Below are 18,869 nucleotides of genomic sequence, written 5' to 3'. Positions count from 1 at the left end.
CTTTACAGCACTGTCAGACCAAACTATCTAATTGTATTGACTGGTTTTAATATTGTTAAATTTAATGTTTTATATTGTTTTATATTGTTAAATTTAAAGGTTTTATTTATTACTGTATGTTTTTAAGAAATGTTGTTAGCCGCCCTGAGCCTGCCGAGGCGGGGAGGGCGGGATATAAATAAAATTTATTATTATTATTATTATTATTATTATTATTACATATTAGGCTACACCCCTCTGATGTAGCCAACCCTCTAAGAGCTTAAAAAAGATAGTCCCCTGTGCAAGCACCAGTCATTTCCGACTCTGGGGTGACGTTGCTTTCATAATGTTTTCACGGCAGACTTTTTACGGGGTGGTTTGCCATTGCCTTCCCCAGTCATCTACACTCCCCCCCCCCCCCCCAGCAAGCTGGGTACTCATTTGACTGACCTCGGAAGGATGGAAGGCTGAGTCAACCTGGAGCCGGCTACCTGAACCAGCTTCTGCTGGGATCGAACTCAGGTCGTGAGCAGAGGACTCAGACTGCAGTACTGTAGCTTTACCGCTTAGCTTACAGGGCTCTAATTACAGGACCTACTGTAAGCTCTTGGAGGATTGGCTACATCAGGCCTAATATGTGGCCTAATATGCAAAGGATTTCCTGCTACCCAAAAAGCCATGTTGTGTGTGCGGGGTGATTAAAACAGCCTAAAAATCACTACTGTTTTTGTATATCTAGTGTTCATAGAAGGAAAATGACAAAAATTATTAATTAAAAAAACCCACAACAGCCTAAAAACAGTGCCAAAATGGCTTCAAGGGAATGGAGCACACTGCACAATCCAGCAATGAAATTCGCCAGTCTGAAAGAATAGCTGAAAATATAAATAAGGAATTAAAATGGGTAGCTGGAACTTACAGCAACTAGACCAGATCTTGCAGAATTGTTCCTGTAATGCAGAGGTCTCCCATATTTTTGAGCCTGAAGACGCCTTTGGAAATGACACAGGAGGTGGCTGCCGACAGCAAAATGGCTGCCGCAGAAGGTGGAGCCAGCCACAGAAGGCGGAGCCCACTTCAAAATGGCTACCACAGAAAGCGGAGTCTCACACACACACAGAGGGAGCCCAAGTGCTGGAGAGAAGAAGGGCAATTTAAAAATAGCTGCGGAACGAGGAATGAGAGAGAATAAAGCCGGCAGTGTGGCGGTGGCAGCCTCTGAAACATTCTTTTAATCACCTCAGCCAATCAGTTCTCAATTGGCCAATCAGAAGTCCTTCTAGGGAAGTGCCCTGCCCGGCCCTGCCCAATTACTACAGATACTTGTTGTCGCCGGGAAAGGTGCGGGGGGGGGGGGGGACCCTAGTGGTAGCAGTTTCTTCCTCCACAATGTGCCTTTTCTGATGGAACAATCATTTATCCAGGAAAGGTTCTTTGTGCTGGAGGAAAACGCCACCATGAGCACGATGGGGCAACAACAGGGGTGGCCAAACTGTGACTCGGTAGCCACCTGTGGCTCTTTCAAACATATTCTGTGGATCTTGAAGCCCCCACTGCCCCATTGGCCAGCTTGGAGAAGGCATTTCTCTCATTAAATCACTTCTCCAAGCCAAGCCAGCTAGAAGCTTGGAGAATGCATTTTTAAGTTAAAGTTGCTTTCTTTCCACTTCTCCCTCCCCCCATCTATTTGCCTGCCTGCCTGCTTGCCTTGTGGCTCTCAAACAGGCTGGAAAACTGGGCTAAAACCAATAAAATGAATTTTAACAGGGATAAATGTAAAGTTCTGCATTTAGGTAGGAAAAATCCAATGCATGGTTATAGGATGGGGGAGACTTGTCTTAGCAGTAGTCTGTGCGAAAAGGATCTAGGGGTCTTAGTGGATCATATGCTGAACATGAGTCAACAGTGTGATGCGGTGGCTAAAAAGGCAAATGCAATTTTGGGTTGTATCAACAGAAGTCTAGTGTCCAGATCACGTGATGTGATGGTATCGTTTTACTCTGCTCTGGTAAGACTTCATCTGGAGTATTGTGTGCAGTTTTGGGCACCACATTTTAAGAAGGATATAGACAAGCTGGAACAGGTCCGGAGGAGGGCGATGAAGATGGTGAAGCGTCTGGAGACCAAGTCCTATGAGGAAAGGTTGAAGGAGCTGGGCCTGTTTAGCCTGGAGAGGAGGCGGCTGAGAGGTGATAGGATCACCATCTTCAAGTACTTGAAGAGCTGTCATATAGAGGATGATATGAAATTGTTTTCTGTGGCCCTGGAAGGTAGGACCAGAACCAATGGGTTAAAATTAAATCAAAAGAGTTTCCGGCTCAACATTAGAAAGAACTTCCTGACTGTTAGAGCAATTCCTCAGTGGAACAGGCTTCCTCCTTGGGAGGTGGTGGGCTCTCCTTCCTTGGAGGTTTTTGGTTAGATGGCCATCTGACAGCAATGTGGATCCTGTAAATTTAGGGGAAGGTGTTTGTGAGTTTCCTGCATTGTGCAGGGGGTTGGACTAGATGACCCTAGAGGTCCCTTCCAACTCTATGATTCTATGAAACATCTGACATTCATGTCTTGTGGCTCTCAAACATCTGATGTTTATTCTATCTGGCTCTTACTTTAAGGAAGTTTGGCCACCCCTGGGCTACAAGATTCAATCCAAAATGGCCATCCCTTGGAGACTAGACAAAACCCCTAACTTAGAACCGTCACCCAAACTACTGAAAATGGTTAAAGGCTGAGTCAACAGGGGGCCATATAAGGACCTAGACAGGCAGCTTAGCACGGAGGGAAATATAACACCGCGCACACACACACACACACCCCCGCCTCAAAACATTTGAATTTGCCATTGCACTGTCTGTTTTTGCGGCCAACCGAAGAAGTTAAAAATGGAACAGCGGAAAATAGAGCGGGAGCTGGGGTTTCAAAGCCCAAGGCGGTGTCAATTAAAATGCAATACTCTGAAAAGTCAGGTCTGCTGGGCTGATGGAAAACAGTATATCCGTGTCCCTGGAACAAACACTGCATATGAATGAAAGGCAAGAATATACAGGCAAAAGTCATGCACGGTGCTGCCGACTGATGAAACCAGAGCGACGGGATAGCTTTTTTAAAGTCACCTTGCCAATTCCTGTAACTGGGCTTGTTTCAAATTCATATTTAAAAAGATTTTTTTTTGGGGGGGTGGGTAGGGGAGGAAAGGAAATTAGCTTCTCCAACCTGTTTTTCCTCTTAAATTTCATCAGCAACCATTTTCGGTATTAGATTGGCCACCTCAACTTTGCAGAAAGCTTACTCCTGCGGCCTGTATAAATCGATGATGCGGCCTCGTTTGGAGTACTGTGTTCAATTCTGCTCACCGCACCTCAAAGAAACATATTATAGCCTTGGGAAAAGCGCGGAAAGGGGCAACTGGAATGATTCAAGGGTTGGAACGCTTTCCCTATGAAGAAAGGTTAAAATGCTTGGGGCTCTTTAGCTTGGAGAAACGACGACTGCGGGGTGACATGATAGAGGTTTAAAAGATTATGCACGGGATAGAGAAAGCAGAGAAAGAAGTACTTTTCTCCCTTTCTCACAATATGAGAATTTGTGGGCATTCAATGAAATTGCTGAGCAGTCAGGTTAGAACTGATAAAAGGAAGTCCTTCACTCAAAGGGTGATTAACACATGGAATTCACTACCACAGGAGGTGGTGGCGGCTACAAGCATAGCCAGCTTCAAGAGGAGATTGGATAAGCATATGGAGCAGAGGTCCATCAGTGGCTATTAGCCACTGTGGGTATTGATGGAACTCTCTGGGGCAGTGATTCTCTGTATTCTTGGTGCTTTCGGGGGGAGGGACACAGTGGGAGGGCTTCTAGTGTCCTGGCCCCACTGGTGGACCTCCTGATGGCAGCTGGGGTTTTGACCACTGTGTGACACATAGTGTTGGACTGGATGGGCCATTGGCCTGATCCAACATGGCTTCTCTTATGTTCTTATGTGACACAGAGTGTTGGACTGCAGGGGCCATTGGCCTGATCCAACATGGCTTCTTTTATGTTCTTATGTGACACAGAGTGTTGGACTGGATGGGCCATTGGCCTGATCCAACATGGCTTCTCTTATGTTCTTATGTGACACAGAGTGTTGGACTGGATGGGCCGTTGGCCTGATCCAACATGGCTTGTCTTATGTTCTTGTGTTTTTACCCATGCAAATATGAATGACCTGGTGTCTTGAGTCAAGGTGATGGTCTGTCTGCTCCAATGCCTTCTACATGGCCTGGTGACGTGGGTCATTTCCTGTCAACTTATCTGTCAGGACCTTCCAGTGTCTTTCACCTGCATGAGGCATCCGGCCTTTTCAGGGGGAACATCCATCCTTGCTCTGGCCCTAGCATTCTCATGCAGAAGATCCCAGGTTCAATCCCTGGCAACTCCAGTTAAAAGGACCAGGCGGTAGATGGTATGAAAGACTTCTACCTGAGACCCTGGAGGGCCACTGCCCAGCTGAATAGACCAGGGTGGCCGGACTGTGGCTCAGGAGCCACACGTGGCTTTTTCACACATATTGGGTGACTCTTGAAGCCCCCACTGCCCCATTGGCTGGCTTGGAGAAGGAATGTCTCTCTTTAAATCACTTGTTCAAGCCCAGCCAACCAGTGGCTTGGAGAATTCATTTAAAGTTAAAATTGCTTTTTTTCCACCTCTCCTTCACCTACCTACCTTCTTTCTTTCTTTCTTTCTTTCTTTCTTTCTTTCTTTCTTTCTTTCTTTCTTTCTTTCTTTCTTTCTTTCTTTCTTTCTTTCTTTCTTTCTTTCTTTCTTTCCTCCCTCCCTCCCTCCTTCTTTCCTTCCTTCCTTCCTTCCTTCCTTCCTTCCTTCCTTCCTTCCTTCCTTCCTTCCTTCCTTCCTTCCTTCCTTCCTTCCTTCCTTCCTTCCTTCCTTCCTTCCTTCCTTCCTTCCTCTTGTGGCTCTCAAACATCTGACGTTTGTGTTTTGTGTCTCTCAAGCATCTGACATTTGTTCTTCGTGGCTCTTACGTTAAGCAAGTCTGGTTACCCCTGCAGTCCTGATTGTTAGGGGCCAATGGTTTGATTCAGGATAAGGAGGCATCATGTTTTCCACCAGATGTCCCCAAGATAGGCATACCTGCCTGTGGACCCCCACAATCATCTCAAGAACGTTTATAGCCCCAGTCCACAGTACTTGCTTAGACACTAGAGACACCTATTTGTCATAGCCTTACTTGAGAGGGGAAAGAGGAGAGAAACCAGATCTTTGCCAGGATTGGGGCCTGGCTAGAACCTCAGGAAGAGGGCCCGTCAGCTTCCTCATACGAACCTTTTGTTGATCCTTAGACATTGCTGGGCAGAGTTGCCAACTCCAGGTTGGAGAAATCCAGGAGGTTTGGAGACAGTGCCAGGAAAGGGTAGTCTCTGAGGAGGGAGAGGAGCTCAGTGGAGATGTGATTGCCTTCATAGGGGACTCCAGCCCTTTTCAGCCTGTGGGCCCTTCGGAATTGCGTTACAGAGCAGCGGGCACAATCACAAAATGGCTGTCGCAGGAGGCAAAGTAGGGTTGCAGATACCCAGCTGGGGACAGGGGATCTCCTAGTTTGGAGGTACTCCCCGGTTGGAGGTGCTCCGCTGGGCACTCCGTTATACCCTATGGAGACTGGTTCCCTAGAGTATAATGGAGAATCGTTCCCTGGGGATGGGGGGACACTGTTTTTTTAGGTAGAGGCACCAAACTCTCAGCATAGCTGCTTGTGCCTCTCCTCAAACAGCCCCCCACCAATTTAAAATAACTGGACCATGGGGTCCAATTCTATGAGTCCCCCAAAAAGGCGACTCACAATAAAATCTTTGAAATCTTAAAAACTTCCTTCCTTCCTTCCTTCCTTCCTTCCTTCCTTCCTTCCTTCCTTCCTTCCTTCCTTCCTTCCTTCCTTCCTTCCTTCCTTCCTGCCTTCCTGCCTTCCTGCCTTCCTGCCTTCCTGCCTTCCTGCCTTTCTTCCTCCATCCACCATTATTCCCAATAGAATTTAAATGGAATCCGATGGCCAGAACTCCCTTCTGAGTTCAATTGTGCTCCTTCAAACCTTGCTCCTGGCTCTGCCCCCAGAAGTCTCCTGGCTCCACCCCAAAGTCCCCAGATGTTTCCTGAGTCGGACGTGACAACGATAAGGCAAAGCCAGTCACAAAACAGCTGCTGCAGGAGATGATGCCAGTCACAAAATGTTAGGGTGCAAGGTTTGATATAACCAGAGCTCTTTTTATGTAGAAAAAGCCCAGCAGCAACTCATAGACTCATAGAATCATAGACTTGGAAGGAACCTCCAGGGTCATCTGGTCTAACCCCCTGCACAATGCAGGAAACTCACAAATACCTCCGCCTAAATCCGCAGGATCTTCATTGCTGTCAGATGGCCATCTATGTTTAAAAACCTCCAAGGAAGGAGAGCCCACCACCTCCCGAGGAAGCCCGTTCCACTGAGGAACCACTCTAACTGTCAGGAAGTTCTTCCTAATGTTGAGCCGGGAACTCTTTTGATTTAATTTCAACCCATTGGTTCTGGTCCAACCTTCCGGGGCCACAGAAAACAATTCCACACCATCCTGTATAGGACAGCCCTTCAAGTACTTGAAGATGGTGATCCTATCACCTCTCAGACGCCTCCTCTCCAGGCTAAACATGCCCAGCTCCTTCAACCTTTCTTCATAGGACTCGGTCTCCAGACCCCTTGACTCATTTGCATACTAGGCCACACCCCCTGGCATAACCATTGTTCCACACAGGGCTTTTTTGTAGAAAAAGTCCAGGAGGAACTCATTTGCATATCAGGCCACGCCCCTGATGCCAAGCCGGCCAGAACTGCTCAAAAAAAGCCCTGGGTATAACTCTGTCAGTAACGCTTCAACATTTCAGGCAGAAACTCTGTTTAACAGGATACCTTCTTATCGGCACCAGAAGGTCTGCTGGGGAGGAGCCCCAGCGAGCCCATCCCACTTTCCAAAAGCACTTGGTAGGCACCAGGGAGGTGTTTGCAGGTGCCATAGTGCCTCCGGGCACCCCCTTAAGGACTTCTGCCACAGAATCTGCCCTTCAAGGCAGCTATTTTCTCCAGAGGAACCAATCTCTGTTGTCTGGGGATCTGTTGCAATTCTGGAAGGTCTCCAGCCCCCACCTGGAAGCTGGCAACCATACAGCTGGTGCCCCATGTTCAAATCCAGCCTTGCTGCTTGCCTGCCTCCCCCCCCCCCCCAGACAACTTTGGTGTTGAGCCGGTTTCTGGGTGTTCGAGCTCCGGCCTGGTGGTTCAGTTTGACCGGGGAGGGCTAGACCAGAATGTGGCTTTGAGATCCAGTGCTGTGACTCTGTGAGATCCAGTGCTGTGAGATCCAGTCTGTGACTCTGCCCTCCAAACCTGCAAGGGAAAAAGAAAAAGGGTCAGGAATGTTCTCCTGTTTGCCGTCCTCCTGCGGAATGCGCAAAACAGAATTGTTCAGGAAGTCGTTTTGACCAAAGAAATGGAAATGCAGCAATGCAAAATTTGGCAGCCCTTTTTTTATATTGAGGATTGTGTCGGGGCTATAATTGCGTGTAAAAAAAATCTTTCAGCAGTTCCCACCTCCCGATCACAGCATTGACTTGATCATATTTATTTCCTTCTTCTCTGAAGAGGTAAACCAATGTTATTGATCGTTTGTTGCCTAAATGGTGCAGTCCGGTTTTATTCTGGTATTGACTGTGTAGATTTGCAATGCCGTCATTCACTTGCAGGCTACAAAGGAAAGGTGGCTGAGAAGCAAATCAGTAAAAAAGGCTCTCCCCTTTATTCTCCCCTTTATTTCCTTCTATGTAATTGTTATTATTGGATGGCAGTGTGTGTACTATAGCCAGGAGATCCTAAGATTGTCTGGCAACCGCAGGTTCTAGATCTTTTAGGGTTATGCACCACTAGGCAGCAAACTATGTGGCAAGAGATGTTTCAGATGCGATTTGTAACTGCCTGCCTGTACGTAATGGCCCTGGAATTCCTTGGAAGATGCCCGCCCAGTTCCTAGCTATGGCCGACCCTGCTTAGCTTACTAAATCTGACGAGAACAAGCTAGCCTGGGTGGAGGGAGGGAGGGAGGAAGGGAGGAAAAACAGTTATCTTACGGCAGTGTGTGCAGTATAACCAGGAGATCTTAAAATTGACTGGCACCCAGAAGTTCTAGCTTTCTTGATGTTTTGTACAGCTAGGTGGCGAACTAGACTTGTTCTTAAGGCAAGAGACATTTCAGAGGTGCTTTGCCATTGCCAGCCTCTGGCCGTTTTTCCACTGACCTTACTCCGGAGCAACGTCCCTCTTCACCGCTCAGCGTCTGCGCGGATTTCCCACCAACTGCTGCGCACAACCAGGAAGTGCCGCGGCTTTTGATCGCAGATGTAAACCGCTAAAAACCAGTTTACATCTGCGACACAAAAGCCGCGGCTCTTCCTGGTTGTGTGCAGCAGTTGGTGAGAAATCCGCGCAGACGGTGCGCGGTGAAGAGGGACGTCGCTCCGGAGTAAGGTCAGTGGGAAAACGGCCTCTGTTTTATTTATTTAAAACATTTCTTAGGTGCTTTTCTACCTTGCAGAATGCAAGGCAGCTTGCAATACAGATAAACGATGATCAAAAGACATAAAAGACCACCATTTAATATATCCACCAATTAATAAAAGCTAAAAGTAGCTAATTGCAGCCCTAAATAAAAGAACATCCAGTATCGAAATTAGCAGCAAATTAATTTAAACTGTTTAATGCTTTTAACGCAATTGTTTTTCTTGCAAGTTATGTGTTGTGAGCTGCCCTGAGCCTGCTTCGGCAGGGAGGGTGGGATATAAATCCAATAAAATACATAAAAAATACATATTTCTTTATTGGCTTGACTTCTTTTTATTTAGCTGCTGGTATTGCGCGGCCGCTTACAAATTTCCTAACTGAAGAAATCATTCCAAACACATCTCTTTTTGATCCTAAGGACTGGAAATTCGATAGTCCCAAACGACATTCTGCATTCACAAAGTCCTTTCTCTGTGCGTCAGCAGATCGGCAGCAGACACATAGCAGTAGCAGCATTTATAGGACACCTGGAAAGTGTTCCGAAAGCTTCACTGCTGTCATGAGCCATTAAAGCTGCTTACAACTCTACGAAGTAGGCTAACAGCATCAGTGCCGTTTTTAAAAAGGCAGGCTCACATTTTGAACTATGATGATCTTAAGGCTTCCTTGGTTCATCTCGGAGGATAGCTGAGTCGGTCTATGGCAGGAGAGCTACATTCAAATCCAGCAGCAACTTAGAGACCAGTAGGCTCTTTTTTGAGCAGGAACGCACAGGAATCATACAATCATAGAGTTGGAAGGGGCCTCCAGGGTCATCTAGTCCAACCCCCCTGCACAATGTAGGAAATTCACAAATACCTCCCCCTAAATTCACAGGATCCTCATTGCTGTCAGATGACCATCCAGCTTCTGTTTAAAAACCTCCAAGGAAAGAGAGCCCACCACCTCCCGAGAAAGCCTGTTCCACTGAGGAACTGTTCCAACGGTCAGGAAGTTCTTCCTAATATTGAGCCGGAAACTCTTTTGATTTAATTTCAACACATTGTTTCTGGTCCTGTCTTCTGAAGCTACAGAAAACAATTCCACACCATCCTCTATATGACAGCCCTTCAAGTACTTGAAGATGGTAATCATATTACCTCTCAGCCGCCTCCTCTCCAGGCTAAACATGCCCAACTTCTTCAACCTTTCTTCATAGGACTTGGTCTCCAGACCCCTCACCATCTTCATCGCCCTCCTCTGGACCTGTTCCAGCTCTTCTATATCCTTCTTAAAATGGGGTGCACAAAACTGAACACAATACGCCTGGTGAGGTCTTATCACAACAGAGTAAAGCAACACCATCACTTCACGTGATGTGGACACTAGACTTCTGTTGATACAGCCCAAAGTTGCATTTGCCTTTTTAGCCACCGCATCACACTGTTGGCTCGTGCTCAGCGTCTGGTCCACTGAACATAGTTCCGGCTGACTTGGCATTAGGGGGTGTGGCCTAATATGCAAATAAGTTCTTGCTGGGATTTTTCTACAAAAAAAGCCCTGTGTGAAAGAATGGTGATGTCGGGGGAGGGGGCCTAATATGGAAACAAGTCCCTGCTGGGCCTTTTCTACCAAAAAAAGCCCTGCCAACAAAGATTTTGGAGTCCGAGCTTTCAAGAGTCAGAAGGTCGTCCCCTGAAAATCTTATTGGTCTTTTTAGGGTTCCCAAGTCCCTCACTGCTTAGGGTTGCCAAGTCCCTCACAGCCTACACCATAGAGTTTTCCCTCACAAATTGCTAGAGCATCCGGGAAAACCATAGAGTTTTTCCGGAAGCTCCTAGAGCGGCCAATGCACAATGTTGCCAGTGCGATGATGTCACTGCGAGTGATGTTATTGCGCCAGCGATGTCAGGGGAGGATCTCCAGGAACCTCCGGAGCGGGGGAACCCTCACCCGGCCCGGGAACTTGGCAGCCCTAGTGCTGCTGGACTTAAATATCACATGTGTCTGATATCCAGGGCTTTTTTTCTAGCAGGAACTCCTTTGCATATTAGGCTACAACCGGGGCCGGCCCTTCCACTAGGCAAATTACGTATTTGCCTAGGACGCCGACCCCTGGGGGGCGCTGAATTGGGTGCCCCCCATGTGACTTCCAGAGGCCTTCCCCACACTCACACTGCCTTCCCTGCTCTCACGCCCCCTTCCCCGCTCTCCTGCCACCTTCCTGCTCTCACACCGGCTTTCTCGCTCTCTCACCAGCTTCCCCACTCTCGTGCCAGCTTTCTCACTCTTGTGCCGGCTTTCTCGCACTCCTGTTGCCTTCCCTGCTTCCATCTCTCCTCCCTCACTGTGCAAGTGGTGCAATGTGGTGCTGCAGGATGGTGGTGCAGAGGGGGGCAGCATCACAGAGGAGGCCGGCAGTGAAGCAGGGCCACCCCTGTTTATGGCACTGCATGCCCTAGGGCCGATTCTGGCTACACCCCGCATCCAATGTAGCCAATCCTCCAAGAGCTTACAGTAGGTCCTGTACAAAGAGCCCTGTAAGCTCTTGGAGGATTGACTACATAGGGGGGGAGTGGCCTAATATGCAAAGGAGTCCCCGCTACAAAAAAAAAGCCCTGCTGATACCAAGGTGTGATTTAAGCTTCTCGAATCCATGCTGTCAGGCATTAGACAGCATCTCCTTCTAGACTATCAGGCGCTGCTAACCTTCGCTTCTAGGCTGATATCCAAAGGCGTACATTTTCGAAAAGACTAAGATTGATGCCCTTTTCGATCCTAGTTCCCCCTCTCCCCGCTCATCATTTGAGAGATTGGGGAAGAGTTTCCAAATAGTGGAAGCAGCAAGATCGCTTTCCTAAACGAAAGCGACATGACGCATCCGTCTTGCAACTGACGTTTGACAGGCCGAATGATTTCCCATCAAGGTAGCAGGCCGCCAGCTCATTTGCCGCAGCGTCTCGTGTCTGGCTCCGTTCTCCTTTTGACTCAGCAACCTGTTGGGAATCCAATTCGGCAGTGACTTACACAGACGTGGCCGCCCGCGCCGTCCTTGTGCCTTCACCCACCTTGCCTGGAGATCCGGTTATAGCACCCCTGTGACGCACGCTTCGTTTCTAAAATTGGATTGGAAGCCGCAAACTATTTGTATCGAGAAGAATGGGAATGTTCATCCACACTTGGACGTGAAGGGTTGGGCTTATGAGGAAACATTTTTTTTTGTGTCAATAAAGAAACTCTGACCGATTCTGCACTCTCCTTACGCTGCTGTCACGTCCATCTTCTCAGTGTGGCTTCCTTCCGATTTCACACTGTCTGCCTCGGAGCTGCAGCAAGTGTCGGTGTTTTCGCACAGCAAGCAGAAACTGGTTTTTAGCGGTCTCTGCTTGCTCTGTGGAAACACCGACGCTTGCTGCAGCCCCGGGGCAGATGGTGGGAAATCGGAAGGGAGCTGCGCTGAGAAGACAAATTTGTGAGAGGCATAAGGCGAGTGCAGAATCGGCCTTTGTCTTGTGGTGTAGCTCATGGGTTGGACAAGAGACAAGTGGTACCTGAACCCCGGTTTTTCAAAGCCAAATCATAGTTGTGGCCATGACGTGAAGACTTACGAAAAATGTGACTACCTCAAGGTCATGCAGCAAACTTCTATAGCAGAGTAGGGATTCGAACCTGGGGTTACAATCTTAATTCAAATTAATCGCCATCTTGAACTGTTTTTTTTTAATCTGTAATCATACTATGTTTTAATGTTAAATTAAATCAAATTGGTTTGTATTGTTATGTTTGTATTCTGAGGTAAGCTGCCCTGAGCCCTCGAAGTCTAAATAATAAATAAGTTATAAATAAATAAATGGCAGAGGTAGGATTCAAACCTGGGTCTCCTGCTTTCTTCCTTCAATTTCATTCTTGCAAGAACCGTGTGAGGTAGATTAGGCTGAGAGTGTGTGACCGGCCCAAGGTCATTCAGCGAGCTTCCATGGCAGAGTGGAGATTCGAACCCGGGTCTCCTAGCTCCTTTCCTCCCTTTTATCCTTACAACAACCCTGTGAGGTAGGTGAAGGTGAGAAGATGTGGCTGGCCCAAGGTCACCCAGCGAGTTTCCATGGCAGAGTAGGGATTAAAACCCAGGTCTTCTAGCTCCTTTCCTCCATTTTATCCTCACAGCAGCCCTACGAGGTAGGTGATCTGGGGTTTGAGCCTCCCAGAGCCTAGAGACCAATGCCATAAGCACCACACCAGCCCTCAAAGGGTTGCACTTCTTCAGTACTGGATTAAACACTGTGGAGGCCCCTAGGCAGTCAAAATCTTGGAGGGGGGGGGGCTTACAAATTGTCTCAGATTCTGAGTGCCCGCCCCATCACCCATGGCCCCCACTGCAGCCTGCAGGCCCCTTCTCTAAAGCCCCTTTGACAAAGTTGCGGGGGAGAGGCAGAGAGAGGCAAACTTGGCGACGACGCCAGCAGCAGCCACACCAGGCGAGTCGGGCAAAGAGCAGCTCAGTTGCTGGCGGCGATTACAAGCTGGGAGGGCTGCAAGCAGGGGGGAAATGGCGGGGGGGAGCCGGCCCAGGGCCCCTAAAGGACTTACTTGGCCTAATGGTTAATCCGGCTCTGCATTTCTTGTGCTCCAGCTGCGGAAGCCGACTGCGCTGACAATTCGATCCGTTGGATCTGACCCTCTTCCGATAACCTGTTCGTTGTTTCATTTCTCTTTGTTCGAGCAGGTGGCAAGATGGGAGCACAAGACCCGGGCTCTGACCCGCACCTTCCGTTCCCCGTACACCGCCTGCTACTCCCTAGCGGCCGTCATCCTGCTGCTTAACGTTTTGCGGAGTCACTGGTAAGACAAGTCACTGGGGCGGCTCTCTACCCGGGCCAGCCAACACAAGCAGGGAGTGCTTTTAGGAAGTCCTTCTTCACCCAAAGGGTGATTAACATGTGGAATTCACTGCCACAGGAGGTGGTGGTGGCCACAAGCATAGCCACCTTCAAGAGGGGTTTAGATAAAAATATGGAGCAGAGGTCCATCAGTGGCTATTAGCCACAGTGTGTGTGTATATATATAATTTTTTGCCACTGTGTGACACAGAGTGTTGGACTTGATGGGCCGTTGGCCTGATCCAACATGGCTTCTCTTATGTGACACAGAGTGTTGGACTGGATGGGCCACTGGCCTGATCCAACATGGCTTCTCTTATGTGACACAGAGTGTTGGACTGGAGGGGCCACTGGCCTGATCCAACATGGCTTCTCTTATGTGACACAGAGTGTTGGACTGGATGGGCCGTTGGCCTGATCCAACATGGCTTCTCTTATGTGACACAGAGTGTTGGACTGGATGGGCCACTGGCCTGATCCAACATGGCTTCTCTTATGTGACACAGAGTGTTGGACTGGATGGGCCACTGGCCTGATCCAGCATGGCTTCTCTTTTGTTCTTATGTGACACAGAGTGTTGGACTGGATGGGCCATTGGCCTGATCCAACATGGCTTCTCTTATGTGACACAGAGTGTTGGACTGGATGGGCCACTGGCCTGATCCAACATGGCTTCTCTTATGTTCTTATGTGACACAGAGTGTTGGACTGGATGGGCCATTGGCCTGATCCAACATGGCTTCTCTTATGTTCACCCCCAAGGATTTCCTAGCACCTTTTATTTATTTGAATGATTTTGGGCGGTGGGTGACTTGCCAGTCTTTTGACTGGGAGGGCGGGCGGGGAGAGTGCAGGAGAGCTCCAGGTGAGCAACTCCTGCTTCAGCTAGTTGGATCGCTAGCCTGCCCAAGCAGGCCTCGCTCGCCCGGGGCTCTCCTTTCTTGCATCGGGTTGCTTTTGACTGGGAGGTGGCAGCATATGTTAATGAGTCATGCTAATGTTAATGACTTTTTTTTAACAAAACGGCCCTCCCGGAGACAAGTAAATAATTTCTCCCCTTGCGTGGTTGGGGTGGAAGGTGTTAACGATCATCCTTCCCCTTTAAAGCACCAGAGGTGAGGGAGAGAATAAAGCCTCTCTCCTGCATATCGTTGAGGAGTTACAATATTTGTAATTTGCAGAATCTGTGAGGATTGTGTGGGCCACTTAAACGTACCGGTTGCTTTGACTCCTGTATCTCCGATGTGACGAGATAACCCTCTTTCTCCCGCCCCGGTTTGCTAGCGAGTAATCCGGCATGAATGATGCACTGTACATTATGGTAATGTGTCCTTAGATGTTCTCAGTGCAGCCAAGGTAACCACACCAGAGTCGGTCTCTGGGTAGCTCTCTTGGCGTCGGTGGTTTGCCGAGGCAGGACAATTGATTGTTACCTGGCTCGTGTTTGATCCAAATTCCTGTATTCCCCTGTGCCATTTGATACGCACAGCAATTCTTCAAGGTAGGCTAGACGGGGAAAGGCGGGAGCAGCTCAAGCTCACGGAGTGAACTTCGTGGCAGAGCGGAGGATTCGAATGCAGGTCTCTTAGCAAGTTTGGTGTAATGGTTAAGTGTGCGGACTCTTAGCTGGGAGAACCAGGTTTGATTCCCCACTCTTCCACTTGCAGCTGCTGGAATGGCCTTGAGTTAGCCACGGCTTTTGCAAGAGTTGTCCTTGAAAGGGCAGCTTCTGTGGGAGCTCTCTCAGCCCCCCCCCCCACCTCTCAGGGTGTCTGTTGTTGGGGGAAGAAGATATAGGAGATTGTAAGCCGCTCTGAGACTCTGATTCAGAGAGAAGAGCAGGGTATAAATCTGTGGTGGTCTTCTTCTTCTTCTTCCAGTTTGGTGTAGTGGTGAAGTGTCTGAACTCTAGTCTGGGAGAACCGGGTTTGATTCCCCACTCCTCCACTTGCAGCTACTGGAATGGCCTCGGATCAGTCATAGCACTTGCAGAGCTGTCCTTGAAAGGGCAGCTTCTGAGAGAGCTCTCTCAGCCCCACCCACCTCACAGGGTGTCTGTTGTGGGGGAGAAGATATAGGAGATTGTAAACCGCTCTGAGTCTCTGATTCAGAGAGAAGGGCAAGGCATAAATCTGCAGTCTTCTTAGCTCAGCACTCTAAACACTAAGTTAGACTGCTGCAGTTCTCCTCAAGCCTGGTGTTTGAGGGCATGTCTGCAATTAAGGATGTCCAGTTGTTGTTGTTTAAAAAAAATGTTAGCTTTCATTTTTATGTATTTATGTTGGTCACTGGTTATTATAAATCGGGCCTTTTCAGTTTATTTTTCCTTTCATTACTCCCGGAAATGTATGCAAGTTCTGCTTGGTTTTGATTATTTAGTTATTGGGGGAAATGTTGATGGAAGTTTCCTGTCTCTAGATATCTGCTGATAATTCTCTGGAACCTCTTTGGCTGCAAGACTTGTTTGACCTTGCTGGTTGGAAAACGCAGATATCAGTTTTGTGCCCCTCGACTCTGCTTCCTCCAGCCTCCTTGAACTCTCTAAACCAGGGGGGCCCAGCAGCAAAATGAATTATGTTCATTAGTTTTTTCTCTGTTATATCATCAATTAATAGCTCTGCTTGTTTTAACTAACCTATTGAATGCATGAAGTAGAATATCCCTGAGGATGGCTGCAAAGTCATGGCCCCATTCCAGAGACGCAGAAAATCCCGAGAATCAAAACGTCCCACCACCTTTGTTTAGAAACATTGACAACTGCTGTCTTTCCTTTATTCCCCCTTCCAAAACGGTTATGTCATTTTCGTATCAAAACTCAAGATATTAGAGATGGTGACTATTCCCATAAATGTTAACCAGAGAGATCCGAGCAGGCGTGGCTTGTGTAATAGAGAGATAATTTGAGGTGTGCAGGGAGGCGGGGGTGGATTTGTCCCCTGGCTTTTGGGAACGTTCAATAAAACCCGGTTTTGGTTTCCTGACATAAACAGTGGCGAGTGGCGGGTGGGAGGGAGGGACTGTGTTGACAAAGCTTTTTTCCCCCCATTTTTTTTTCCTTCTTCGATCTGCTCGTGAACCCGATAGGTAATAGCAAAGGGCGAAGACAGCACACGATGTTAGGTCAATGAAGCAGGTAATCCACAGGAAAACCCGGGCATTTGAGTTCGTTTCTGGGTGTCGCAGTGACCTGAACTCGCTCTCCGAGCACAACTAGCTGAACGGAGGGAACGTTCTTCAGGATGGTTCAGCTTTGACCAGCGAACACACAGAGGTGCCTTCTGGGTAATCAAAGCTCTGGGTTGACAGACGGGCAGCCCCTCTTCAGGGTCTCCAGTGAAGGTCTTTTCACATCCATCTCCTACCTGATCCTCTTGACTGGAGATGCTGGGGATTGAACCGGGGACCTTGTTAATCTTCTTTCACTGTGCTACAGTCTCTCCCTAAACACTGCCTTCTACCCAGGGCTTTTTTTGTAGCAGGAACTCCTTTGCATATTAGACCACACCCTCCTGAGGTAGCCAATCCTTCAAGAGCTTACAAGGCTCTTAGTACAGGGGCTATTGTAAGCTCAGGGGATGTGGCCTAATATGCAAAGGAGTTCCTGCTACAAAAAAAAGCCCTGTTTCTACTGAGTCAGACCCTTGGTCTATCAAGGTCAAAGTTATTTGCTCAGACTGGCAGCTGCTGTCCAGGATCTCAGGCAGAGACGCTGGGGATTGAACCTGGGACCTTCTACACAGAAGGCAGGTGCTCTGCCCCGAGCCGTGGCTATACCAACTTCCATTCGCTATTATAGTTTTGTGGTTACCGTGACAGCCGTGAGGTACTTAGTCTGGACACACAACACATGAATCTGCCTTCTATTGAATCAGACCTTTATTCCATCAAGGTCAGGGGTCATTTTGTAGACAAAGAGGTGCTGAAGCTCATTAGTTATTGGGGGAAATGTCGATGTGAGTTTCCTGTCTCTAGATATCTGCTGATTATTCGCTGGAACCTCTTTGGTTGCAAGACTCGTTTGATCTTGCTGGTTGGAAAACGCAGATATCAGTTTTGTGCCTCTCGACTCTGCTTCCTCCAGCCTCCTTGAAACCGGAGGGCCAGCAGCAAAATGAATTATTTGCATATTCCACACACCCCTGACATCACCAGAAGGTGCACTAAATTCTATCAGCTCAGCATCTACCTTCAAATGCTTTTTTGAATTATAATTGTCATAAATAAATTAATAAAAACCTTACTCCCATCATACTTTTAAAATTACTTCCTCCCATGTGGCCACAATAGCAGCCCCGTGGCGCAGAGTGGTAAAGCTGCAGTACTGCAGTCCGAGCTCTCTGCTCACGATCTGAGTTCGATCCCAGCGGAAGCTGAGTTCAGGTAGCCGGCTCCAGGTCGACTCAGCCTTCCATCCTTCCGAGATCGGTCAAATGAGAACCCATCTTGCTGTGGGGAAAGTGTAGACGACGGGGGAAGGCAATGGCAAACCACCCCGTAAAAAGTCTGCTGTGAAAACGTCATGATGCGACGTCTCTCCAGAGTCAGAAACGACTGGTGCGACTACATTTACCATTTTTTATGTGGCCACAGTAGCATGATGAAGATTTCCATCTGTCTGCTTGATATGTTTTGGTTCTTTCCCCATTTTTTTGTGGGGAAAAATATGAGAAAGTTTGTCAAATCTTAAGAGTTCAGCCAAATTCTCACGGGGGGCGGGGGGGGGTTTGAACAGTGGTGCCCAGAAGCAAGTATTTTTGGAGGGAGGGGTAAGAAAGAAAGAGCACAATAAAGTTTAGACGTTCCAGAGCTCTGCTCCTGTGAGCTCCTGCCCAAAACGAGGCCTGATCAAGGTCATAATTTTCTACTCAGACTGACACCTCTCTCCAAAGTCTCAGGTGGAGGTCTCTTCCATCACCTCCTGCCTGGTCCTCTTAACTGAAGATACCGGGGATTGAACCTGCTGGGACCCTCTGCTCGCCGAGCAGACGCTGTACCACTGAGCCACGGCTCGCCAAGCAGATGCCGTACCACTGAGCCATGCTAACCACTACACCACACAGTCTCTCTGAGCTAAGTGGTAAGAGTACATGTTTTGCATTCCGAAAGGTCAAGGAGCACCCAGCATTTTCAGTTAAACCGTAACAGGAAGTAGTAATATCAGCTTGTGTTGGGGAGGAGCCCTGGGTCCGTGGTAGAGCGTCTACTTTGCATGCAGAAGGTCCTAGGTTCGATCCTCAACGTTGCCAGTGAAAAGGATCAGGCAGGAGGTGATGAAGAAGGAGGAGAAGGGAATTGAATTTATACTGTGTCCATCACTACCCAGGGGAGTCTCAGGGCGTGGTCACACACACCTTTCGATCCGTCTTACCCGCGGTTCCCATTCGGATTTTTATGAGCACGTCCAAACAACCACATCTGTCCCTCGAACGCAACTTGTCAGCATCCTGACTTGTCCC

General features: G+C 48.3%; 1 protein-coding gene across 2 annotated transcripts in view; it reads left to right on the top strand.

The window, feature by feature from the left end:
• Positions 1–18,869, top strand: part of PEMT (phosphatidylethanolamine N-methyltransferase) — a 133,584-nt gene that overhangs the window by 53,102 nt on the left and 61,613 nt on the right. For both annotated transcript variants that reach the window (XM_060260935.1, XM_060260936.1), the window contains exon 3: positions 13,260–13,375. In XM_060260935.1, coding sequence (XP_060116918.1) covers positions 13,260–13,375 — 116 coding nt within the window. The remainder of the gene's footprint in view (positions 1–13,259; positions 13,376–18,869) is intronic.

The sequence above is a fragment of the Heteronotia binoei genome, chromosome 20 (genome assembly GCF_032191835.1).
Source record: "Heteronotia binoei isolate CCM8104 ecotype False Entrance Well chromosome 20, APGP_CSIRO_Hbin_v1, whole genome shotgun sequence".
Taxonomy (NCBI): Eukaryota; Metazoa; Chordata; class Lepidosauria; order Squamata; family Gekkonidae; genus Heteronotia; species Heteronotia binoei.
Note: the sequence above shows the minus strand (reverse complement) of the source record. Positions and strands in the feature narration are given on the sequence as shown.